The 12,139-nt window shown below is 38.9% G+C and overlaps 1 protein-coding gene across 1 annotated transcript; it reads right to left on the reverse strand.

The window, feature by feature from the left end:
- Window positions 1-1,575: 1,575 nt before the first annotated feature.
- LOC134752219 (transmembrane emp24 domain-containing protein 5-like) lies at window positions 1,576-12,088 on the reverse strand. Its single transcript, XM_063687840.1, has 6 exons — window positions 11,776-12,088; window positions 9,579-9,755; window positions 8,666-8,741; window positions 6,888-7,041; window positions 3,618-3,675; window positions 1,576-2,308 (listed from the first exon to the last, which is right to left on the reverse strand). Exons 1-6 carry the CDS (start codon window positions 11,914-11,916, stop codon window positions 2,231-2,233), a joined length of 684 nt encoding a protein of 227 aa, XP_063543910.1. The 5' UTR covers window positions 11,917-12,088; the 3' UTR covers window positions 1,576-2,230.
- Between the last annotated feature and the right edge of the window lie 51 nt (window positions 12,089-12,139).

The raw sequence follows: 12,139 nt of genomic DNA on the forward strand, positions 1-12,139 counted from the left end.
TAGTTTGTGCATTTTTGGTTTTCTATCACCTCGTTTATTTAATTAATATGAAACTAACAAAGATGTAGAAACATATTTTACTAAAATAATATAAAAATTTACTATAAGTACTAAATACAATAAATCAACCTACTTATACTTACATTTGTGACAATTACTAGGTCATCTTGACAGATAACTTAAAAAACAGACCACAATTGAATCCTTCGGTACGCTCAAGATTTATGTTATTTGGTTAATTTCAACCAGAGACCAGTAGCGGAAGAGGTGCAATATATGTCTAACAAAAAATTGTGTCTCAAATTTGACCGCTGATGTAGATGTCGCTGTACGGCTTATCAAGAATTGACTATTCAGTTATCACAAAACATTTGCGTCGTATAACGCCATCTAGTTCACCTCTCAAACAACATTTAAAAAAAATATTGACAAAAGCAAGTACAAAATAGGTTTTGAAGTCCCTGACTTACAGTTGGGGTTCAATTTATTATTCGATTATATGTATATGTCGCAGGCAAATTGTAAGAATCCGCCGTCGGCGTCGTCATTTTACAAACGTTTTCAAGTTTGTAATAAAATGACGACGCCGTTTGTAAAATTGCCAAAGGCATGATGTAAAAAGTCGGCATTTTGTAAAATACCTTATGAAATTAACAGCGCGCGGCATTTTGGTCGAATTAGTTCTTTAATTTACCACGCGTCCGCGCTGTACATTAAAACTATAAAAAACGCCGGGGTGTCCATCAAATCTAGAGTTTGTCGGACCTATTAGGGTCACGTGGGACGGGGGAGGCTTTTGGATCTGGGTGGCTCCGGCGCTGAATAGACGAGATTTCGCAATTGCTCTCTAGAGGTAGGACAGACAAGACCACGTGGATAGTGGTTCTGATTCGGTTTTGGGTGACCTTGAGATTTTGGTGGCCGTAAAGGGGCCCAACTATCAGTCCGCCGGACGATATCGGCCTGTCAGCTTTGTTCGGAACTGTCAAATTATCGTCCGGCGGACTGATAGTCAGTGGGCCCCTTTAGGATGCTGGTGTGGTATAAAAGTTAATATAAATTGATAAAACAGCAAACCATGGTCACCCTCAGACAACATCACGTTTACGTTGACTCTATTGAGCGCACTAACAATTTGCCTTCGGCAATTTGCAAACGTGAAAACGTGCAAACGTGAAAACGTGCAAACGTGAAAACGTTTGTAAAATGACGACGCCGTTTGTAAAATGCCGAATCTTACAATTTGCCTGCGACATATAGGTGCATTCGGGTAATTCCGACTACTTCAAAATTTCGGCTTATTCCGAAAGTCACCTATTGCAATAGAATTATGGGTGATTTTCGGAATTAGCCGACATTTCGAAGTAGTCGGAATTACCCTAATACACTACACCTCTTCTAGAATAAATAACTTTGATTTCAAAAACGAAGTATATGTGTGCTAAATGGAATCCCGTTGCTTGACATAATTGTAGTATTTTCTAAAAAAAGGGACCTTATTGTCGATGGCGCTTACGCCATTATTAACGATGCTCCGATATAAATACAATGCCGCGCGACGCTGTGCGTCGTAAGCGCCATCGACAATAAGGTCCCTTTTCATAGAAAATGCCCCAATTATTGAAAGTCTTAATGTACTGATTGTCAGATTTTCATCAGTCATAATTCTGAAACCGTTAACATTTCAGGATTCTCGTAAGGTTATCCTGTAGACAGGTTAGGTTTGTTTTATGGCAATCCTGAAGTTACGCGTTACTGAGAAAAACCTAATTATGACTAACAAAAATTCGGACAAACAATACATTATGACTTAAAACTTTATGGGAAACAACAGACCCGTGCTAAATTTGTTAATTGTAAACCATTTTTGTGCGCATTCTTTAAAATTTGTTGTTTATCACAATGTTTGCTATGGCAACCAAAAAATCATAATGATTTTCACTGGAGTATACATATTACGACGAGTATGCATAGTATAATAGAACAAAACAAGGTTTTAAACTAAATTAATTCACTTGAAAAAAAAAATGTATTTTTCGGATGAATTTTCACTAATGTTGTTATTATGCCATGTGTTGTGACGCAGTGCACGGAGTATGTTGTGACGCACCGGGGCGAGTTATTACGTACGGGGCGAGTTGTGACGCACTGGGGCGAGTTGTGACGCACCGGGGCGAGTTGTGACGCACCGGGGCTAGTTGTGACGCACTGGGGCGAGTTGTGACTAGTGTCATTGCGAGCTGAAGCTGGGGATGAACTTCCTGAAGCTACTTTGTTTGTCTTCGAATAAACTCCGCACGAAAATTACCTGGAAAGTTATATTCACAAATAAAATATGCCAGAAAAAAACCGAACAAGTGCGAGTTCCGACTCGCCCACCGTGGGTTCCGTACTTTTTAGTATTTGTTGTTATAACAGAAATACATCATCTGAATAAATTTCAATTGTCTAGATTTAGGATATCACGATTCATGAGATACAGCCTGGTGACAGACAGACGGACAGTGGAGTCTTAGTAATAGGGTCCCGTTTTTACACTTCGGTACGGAACCCTAAAAAGAGTTTATTTAATTCGTATTTGTAACCAGATTACAAACAATGATTAGTGGCGCCCTAAATAAATTTCTTCAATTTCTTGCCTCACTAGTACCTATTAGGAGCATACAAAGAACAAACATTGAAAAGTGAAAACCTAGGGGAATATTACGCAAAACTCTGGGTAGGGGGCGCCACTAGCACATCCTGAGGGCCTATCGCGAAATACGATAATCGAAATCTCGTTATCTGCCTCTCTATCACTTGCATATTCGAGCGATAGAGAGGCAGATAACGAAATTTGAATTTTTGCGTTTCGCGTTAGGCCACCTGTTAACAAACCGCCTTGATGCATCAATGTCATAGTGAAAACTTGTCAAAAAACTGTTAAGTGCATAGGGCATAGTATGTATAAGTTACTTTATGGGTTACAATATGTGCTAGTGCTGCACTCTGGCGGCAGAACATCGCAGTAATACCCCCTAAAGGGATGATGACACATGTTGAATATTATAACAAAATCTAGTAAAATAGATAGCAAATGAGCAATTTATCACAATAATGTGGATATTAAACAATATATGGAAATAATACAAAATTACAGGACCTTAAAGTTTTTTATTTTATTTCCAAAAAGTAAAAAAGTAAGGGGTAATATATATACATTGCCAAAGTTTCAAAAATATGCGTACGCTCTTACACCTTAGACAATAAAGTCGTGTTCACATATTTTTGAGCCATTTGTCTGGATCGATATTTTTGCCTTCGACTGTACCATTCGATTTCGACATTTTATCCAAAAAAAGTATGTGTAGCAACAATATACATAAACGCAATATTTCACCGACAAAAACGCAATTTTCTTATTTTGTCCATACTTCAAGATGGGCTCTCAGTGACAGTGATTTGTTAGGAGCGTTTCGCGAGTGAAGTACGACTGTCGGAGTTCATTTCTGACTTTTGTATTGCTTTAATGCAATGGGTCCCGTATACACATTTGATCCTAAAAACAAGCCTGATCGATTGATACCATTAAAGAAAATTTGTCTTCTAGCCTATTGTATGTAAAACTTGTAACTCACTTGCGTGATGCCCACTCCGATCATGAGCACGATTTGCCACATTGACCACGCCATTACTCTGCAATAAAACAAAATAAGTAGGTAAATAATGTTAAAATATGTATCATAATAATCTAAGTTTATTTAGTAACTACTAGCGCCATCTGTTATATATTTAGTGTAAACTATTATATGTCATTGTCTGTGACACATTAGACAAATAAACCAGTCTCATTGCAACCATGGAGGCTATATAAAGGAGCCAAATCTCTATGTATGAAAAGTGTCCATCAAAAAACAGTAATTAGGCGGCGCCACCATACACCGAAATACTACCTACGTAATTTGGTCGGGTTATTTGTTGCCTTATATGGTTCATGTTATACTCATGTCCCAGAGCCTAACTAGCGCCACCGGAGAGATTAGGAACTATTATTTAAAGCTGAAAGCGGTCACTTTTGCAACAATTCTACCATAAGAGATTGGCATCCTTTCTATACCATCCATAATTGCAACGGCTATCCTACTTGTTTCATTTTAGGTTATGGTTTATTAATTTCCGCTAAAAGGTTAAAAGGGGATAGCTATTTAACGATAAGACCTGCTGTTCATCTCTACTTGAATTGTTGTTTTCTGTATTGAGGTGTGCAAGTAATATTGTATTGCAAGTTATTTATTGTTTTCAAAAATTCCAAAAAAATAAACACTTGGTTTTTAGGGTTCCGTACCCAAAGGGTAAAATAAAAACGGGACCCTATTACTAAGACTCCACTGTCGGTCTGTCTGTCTGTCCGTCTGTCACCAGGCTGTATCTCATGAACCGTGATAGCTAGACAATTGAAATTAACAATAAACAGAATAAAATAAATATTTATGTGGGGCTCCCATACAAAAAACGTCATTTTTTGCCGTTTTTTTTGCGTAATGGTACGGAACCCTTCGTGCGCGAGTCCGACACGCACTTGGCCGGTTTTTTATTCTACTAGTCGATACAGTTAATGTTAATGATAACATTTCTCCAAGAAACATAAGGTCTTACACTCATATTGAGTTGATTTCTTTATTGTTCAATATTAAAATTAGGGCACGAAATTAATGACATATTTTGCACTTACATTTTGGTGTGATGATAAAATAGTGAATCCGAATTCGCTGTGGATTTTGTAAATGGTCGAACAGTGCTGACATTTGGCATGCGACTGACTTGTGACTAGATTTTATCTAGATTATTCTATCCTCGTAAGACCCACCATAGAAAGTTTTTCAATTTTTAATTTGAACCTTCGAATAAGTAAATTCGAACGAATTTCGTTTGTTTTATAACACAGTGAAACAAAAGAAATGCTACTTTATTCGTTTCATGAAAGGTTCAAATTAGATTGCAATGAATATGTTAAATATGTACATTTTAATGCACATTTAGACTCACGAGGCCTAAGCGGTGATGGCCGAGTGGATCTGACGTCCGACTTTCAATCCGGAGGTCGCTGGTTCAAATCCCGGCTCCCACCAATGAGTTTTCGGAACTTATGTACGAAATATCATTTGATATTTACCACTAGCTTTTCGGTGAAGGAAAACATCGTGAGGAAACCTTCATACATTCGCGAAGGAGTACAAAGGTGTACGTGAAGTCCCCAACCCGCATTGGGCTAGCGTGGGGACTATAGCCCAATCCCTCTCGTGCATGAGAGGAGGCCTGTGCCCAGCAGTGGGGCGTATATAGGCTGAAATAATATTATTATTTCGTTTTAGACAGGCAGCTGATGCTGGTACGACTAAATCATAGGTCACTCTTAGCACGATTTCACAGTTTAGATAGTTTGTCTAGTCTATTTTTAAATGAGGGCTAACGCGTATTAATTCGCCGCTAGGGGCGCTAGTGTAGATGGTGGTCTTTTCCATAGTTCGAAATGTCAAATGTCACTTGTCACTTCAATGACTGACAGCTGTTCTTTAGTCTTTTGTATGGATGGTATAGAAAGGATGCCAATCTTTTATGGCAGAATTGTTGCAAAAGTGACCGCTTTCAGCTTTAAATAATAGTTTCTAATCTCTCCGGTGGAGCTAGTTAGGCTCTGGGACATGAGTACAACATGAACCATATAAGGCAACAAATAACCCGACCAAATTACGTAGGTTGTTTTTGGTAGTATTTCGGTGTATGGTGGCGCCGCCTAATTACTGTTTTTTGATGGACATTTTCATACATAGAGATTTGGCTCCTTTATATAGTCTCCATGGTCTTTTCCATAGTTCGAAATGTCAAATGTCACTTGTCACTTCAATGACTGACAGCTGTTCTTTAGTCTTTTGTATGGATGGTATAGAAAGGATGCCAATCTCTTATGGTAGGATTGTTGCAAAAGTGACCGCTTTCAGCTTTAAATAATAGTTCCTAATCTCTCCGGTGGCGCTAGTTAGGCTCTGGGACATGAGTATAACATGAATCATATAAGGCAACAAAGAATCCGACCAAATTACGTAGGTTGTTTTTGGTAGTATTTCGGTGTATGGTGGCGCCGCCTAATTACTGTTTTTTGATGGACACTTTTCATACATAGAGATTTGACTCCTTTATATAGTCTCCATGTTTTCCATAGTTCGAAATGTCAAATGTCACTTGTCACTTCAATGACTGACAGCTGTTCTTTAGTCTTTTGTATGGATGGTATAGAAAGGATGCCAATCTCTTATGGTAGGATTGTTGCAAAAGTGACCGCTTTCAGCTTTAAATAATAGTTCCTAATCTCTCCGGTGGCGCTAGTTAGGCTCTGGGACATGAGTATAACATGAACCATATAAGGCAACAAATAACCCGACCAAATTACGTAGGTTGTTTTTGATAGTATTTCGGTGTATGGTGGCGCCGCCTAATTACTGTTTTTTGATGGACACTTTTCATACACAGAGATTTGGCTCCTTTATAAAGTCTCCATGGTCTTTTGGACCACCATCAACAGAGGCGCCAACTGGTGAGCAAAAAAACGATTGCCCTCATTGATTCACACTTGTAGAGTTCACAAGTTGAGAGGGTAATTTGTTCCAAGCCTTTACTATTCGGTTTGCAATAAAGTTTTTGCCGATATTTGTTTTGTGCTTTGTTTAATGTTTGTTTGTTGTTTGTTTGTTGTTTGTATGTATGTATAAACTCTTTATTGTACAAAGACATAGAACACAAATATGGCACAGAAATAGGCAGTACAAAGGCGAACTTATCCCTTTAAGGGATTTCTTCCAGTTAATCTTTGAGTAGATGAGATCCAGTTTGTTTTGTGTAATTGTATATACCTGGCGTTCATTTCTTCAGCTAGATTTCTATCCCTCGCTTCCCGCGCCGAATGTGCTTCCTGTAACCTCCGCGCCGCGCCCACGTTGTCTTTGACGCGCGTTATGGACTCAGAGATGTCGCGAACTTTCATTATGTACGACTCCAGAGAGTTTCCTGAAAGCGGGATTAGATTATAATAGAATATAATAGAATACTTTATTCGTAAACACACACAGACAATAGACATACATTAAAAGAACATGAAAATAAAGTGTCACGAAATGGCCCCATCTCAGCATGCTGCTGGCGACTTCCAGCGCTGATCTTCCGATGAGACCATCAGGTGAGATATAAATACCATTGACTAATTTAATTTTGTATCAAGCAGAAATAATGTTATTAAGCTTAGTAATAAATTAAAAGTGGAAAAATTCACTGTCTTGGGTGGTACTTGAACCCACGACCACTGGATTACTAGTGCAGTGCTCTGCCATCTGAGCTACCAAGACCGTTTCCAATACAGCGAATATTTACGACCGGTCTGGCCTAGTGGGTAGCGACCCTGCCTTTGAAACCGATGGTCCTGGGTTCGAATCCCGATAAGGGCATTTATATGTGTGATGAGCAAAGACATTTTATCCTGAGTTATGGGTGTTTTCTCGAAAGTCCAAGACATTGCCACAAAAATTAAAAGACTCAAATGGAAGTGGGCTGGCCATATCATCCGAGGCACAGACAAATGGAGCAAGCGAGTCACCCAATGGTACCCAAGAGAAGGTAAAAGAAAGGCGAAGAAACCTATAATGAGATGGGGCGACGGACTGGAGAGAGTGGAGAAGGTTGGAGGAGGCCTTTGCCGAAGGGCAAGCAGGCAGGGAATTCAAAAGATGGGAGATAATAGAGAGATAATGTGCAACTATTCCTTGTTTATTTATTTACCTTACTTATAAATTAATAATAGTTTTTTCTTATTCTTGTTTTATGTAATTTTATTTTATTTTCTTTTGTACTTTTATTTCATTTTCTTTTGTACTTGATAATGTGGCAATAAACAATTCTTATTCTTATTCTTCAGCAAATAAAGGCTATTTTATTTTATTTTTATTATTATGGGTGTTTTCTATGTATTTAAGTATTTATATATTATATATATCGTTGTCTGAATACCCATAACACAAGCCTCCTTGGGCTTACCGTGGGACTTAGTCAATCTGTGTAAGAATGTCCTATAATAACATATGGAATGCAATAAATAAATGAAATGAAATAATATTTATTTCCACCATATTTAAGTCCAAGACAGTGAATTTTTCAATTTTTAGGGTTCCGTACCCAAAGGGTAAAAACGGGACCCTATTACTAAGACTCCACTGTCTGTCTGTCCGTCTGTCTGTCAGCAGGCTGTATCTCATGAACCGTGAGAGCTAGACAGTTGAAATTGATGATGTATTTCTGTTGCCGCTATAACAACAAATACTATAAGTACGGAACCCTCGGTGGGCGAGTCTGACTCGCACTTGGCCGGTTTTTTCTTTATTTCCAAATTGACTAAGCCCAACAGTAAGTTCAAAAAGGCTTCTCTTGTGGGTATTCGGACAACGATATATATAATATAATATACAAATATTTAAATACATAGAAAACGCCCATGACCGAGGAACAAATATCTGTGTTCATTACACCAATAAATGCCCTTCCGCACCTTGCTTACCGGGATTCGAACCCAGGACCGTCGGCTTCACAGGCAGGGTCACTACCCACTAGGCGAGACAGGACGTCAAACGTTGGTATAACTCACCGAGTTCCATCTCCTTATCCTCGTCATAGTCAGGCTCGGGCGCATCGTCGCTCGTCGTCATCAGATCGAAAAACACCTGGGAAGAATCACTTCTATTATTTATTATTATTATATAGTTATCATCATCATCATCAGGCGAGCAGATATTTAGCTGATGAGCCTATGTCAGTGTCCAGTGTAGTATAATATAGCTCAAAGTTTGTATAGTCATATATCACATCACTAAGTAACATATGTTACTAAGCACTAAGTTAGACTGATATCAGCTGAAAAGCCACTTGTCCAATCTGTTTTTAAACACATTGACCGAAGGAGCAGTCACAACACTATCCGGGAAACGGTTCCAAGCCGCCACGACACGGTTGGACAAGGAATGATATGCAGCTTTTGTAGTAGTGAGAGTGCGAACAATTCTTAGGCTGTGACCTCGGGTCTCGCGGCTGATAGTTCCATATTAATTATTTTGTGAATGTCAGGGAGGTTGTAAAAGTAGGTAACAATCTCCTTCTTCTCAGTCGGATACTCTTGTCAGAGCAGTCGCAGTCATTGAGGTTGTGGTACGGCCTTTCTTCGTTGTTTCCCGCTATGCTTATCTATTTATTACATTTATCGATTTAAAGGTGACCCGGTGAGAGCTTTGACTTGGTCGGTCCACCGCATTGAGGGCCGCAATCTGGGTCTTGTGCCATCCACTCTGCCCTGGACAACAAGCCTGTCCATAGCGTCGTCTTCCCTGTGCGTAACGTGACCGAAGTATGTAAGGATACGAGTGTGAAGCCGAAGGTCTTTGTGTAACCTTTAGTTCCTGGAGAATAGTTATACTAGTGCGAAGCTGAGCATATTACAATGCGCTTATGAACGTCAAATAAAACTACGTCGCTCTAACCCTAATAAGGGCTGTAAGTATACTCACAGTCTTTGTACTAAACGTGCTGAAACTGTTATCGAAGCAGAATCTATAGTCTCCCTCCATAGTGGCGGTGTGTCGGTGACTATTCTCGGGTTTCTTATAGTCCGCCACCAGCACCCGACCGACCGCGTCGGCCAGTTGGAACGAGATGTCCAGCTCGCCATGTGTCGCATCTATCACCTGATAAAACAAGGAAAATTACATGTATGTTAGCGGCTTTCCAAAACTAGAGTGATAAAACATCGCATTTTTATTTACTTGTGTTTATTCATAAAAAGTAATGTGATTGAACTTGCGGATTTAACTTTAGTTAAAATGATTAAATAATTGTGACGTCACTACCGGTACTACTACCTCACCTGACAACAGGTAGAAGTAGTCAGGCTTGGAGGGGTGATGATTTAATAAAAGGCCTTGCACCTCATTGAAGCGACAATGGGGTTGGGTCGAAATAATTAGCAGATGGCGCCAGCATAGCTTGCCCTGTCAATCCCTAGAATTGTGTCAAATTTTTGTTTTTTTTTAATTCCCTGGATGCCAGCCCTTTAAGCCAAATCTCATAGAAAAACTGGCCAAGTGCGAGTCGGACTCGCGCACTGAGGGTTCCGCTTTTTAGTATTTGTTGTTATAGCGGCAACAGAAATACATCATCTGTGAAAATTTCAACTGTCTAGCTATCACGGTTCATGAGATACAGCCCGGTGACAGACGGACAGACGGACAGCGGAGTCTTGGTAATAGGGTCCCGTTTTTACCCTTTGGGTACGGAACCCTGAAAAGGGGCAACCTATGATGGCGCCATCTCAGCAAACCTTTGACAGTTGCCAACCCCATTGCTATCTGAGTAGCCTTAGAAGTAAGAAGTCTGTGCTAACAAAAGTGTTTTAAAAAGTGTATTATTCTTATTTGTTGTGCGATTTAAATGTGGCTATATAGGCGTATGTTAAAAATCTCCTGGACCGATAGAGTTACGAATGTGGAAGTACTTAATAGAATGGATAAAAAGTTAGAAGTCTCGATCACGGTAAAAAGAAGGAAAATATCATATTTTGGACACATATACAGAAATGACAAATATAATATACTACAACTAATATTAGAAGGAAAAATTGATGGCAAGAGGGGAAGGGGAAGAAGGAGGGTCACCTGGCTTGACAACATAAAAAAATGGACGAACGTCGATAACGCAGCCATGCTGGCAGAAATGGCTAAGAACAGGATAGAGATGGCAAAGGTGGTCGCCGACGTCCGTTAGGGCATGGCAAACAAAGAAGAACAAGTTGTGCGATGGTGGTACTAATATTACCAAAATAACTAGTGTTGATGGATTAAAAAGTGTGTTGTATAAAGTTGCAAATAAACGATAAATATTAGTGTCTTACAACGAAGTTTCTTTTTTACACCGAAGACCTCAGCCCTCCTGTTACAAATTACTATGAATAGCACTCTTAAGGAAGCTAAGCGCTAACATGTATGTACAGTTTACGCAGTGTGCCGTGAGCCTTACTGAACTCTTAATAATCAGTCACACAGGTCATTACAGCTAAGCCAGTTGACAATCTAACCAATCCCTATCATACGCATTTAATTATCTATAACTTACTGATAAGAGTAATTACAAACACGTGGCTACGGCAGCTGATAAGGGCAACGTAGGCCATTTTAATGGGGGCTATAAAAAATATTGCTAATTTTATATTTAGACTTCAAAAATACCAAAAATTTTGGAACGAATTCTTTTCGTAATTAAAGAAATCCAATGTAGCGGCATTGGGTCTACAATCCGACACCACTTTCAACATGTTTAAAATTCAGCCTAATATAAGTAAATATACAAACATACAGTCAGGCAAAATGACATTACAATGATTACTGATGATATGTGGTATTTTCTATAAAAAGGGACCTTATTGTCGATGTCGCTTACGCCATTATTAACGATGCTCCGATATAAATACAATGCCGCGCGACGCTGTGCGGCGTAAGCGCCATCGACAATAAGGTCCCCTTTTCATAGAAAATGCCCCATATTATATTTCAATCACAAAAATAATTACAGCGCAAATGTAAACAGTTTAATTAATAATCAAGTTACACTTCCCTGAAGCCCATTCTTTCCCTTCTAAAGGTTATTTTTTGGGAAACCAAAACGAAAGGTTTAGGTTAGGTTTTGTAAGATTTTTTCACAATCATAGTTTACCTGATATTCGATGTCGATAACTTCATTGGGCATAACTTTCTGAAAGAAACAGTCCGTGTGGCCAGGCTGAACTGTGAATGTAACATCTTTTTCAAACGCAAGCACAGAACTGAAGACTATCGTTAATAAAAAATATCGCATTTCGCCGGTTACTACACGAAGTTGAGTTATATACTGATACTAGGCTGAACGCACAATTACTCGAGTTATTTATAGGACTATTCGAAGTGTTTAATGTTTATTTATAGAGTAAAAAACAGAAAGAAAACGAGCAAAATATGTAGCAAATAATATAGGGGTGAGATGCGTTCCGAACACTGTGATATTTTTAAACATCATTTAAACATTGATTTGACAGCTGACA

This window comes from Cydia strobilella, chromosome 24, assembly GCF_947568885.1.
Source record: "Cydia strobilella chromosome 24, ilCydStro3.1, whole genome shotgun sequence".
Taxonomy (NCBI): Eukaryota; Metazoa; Arthropoda; class Insecta; order Lepidoptera; family Tortricidae; genus Cydia; species Cydia strobilella.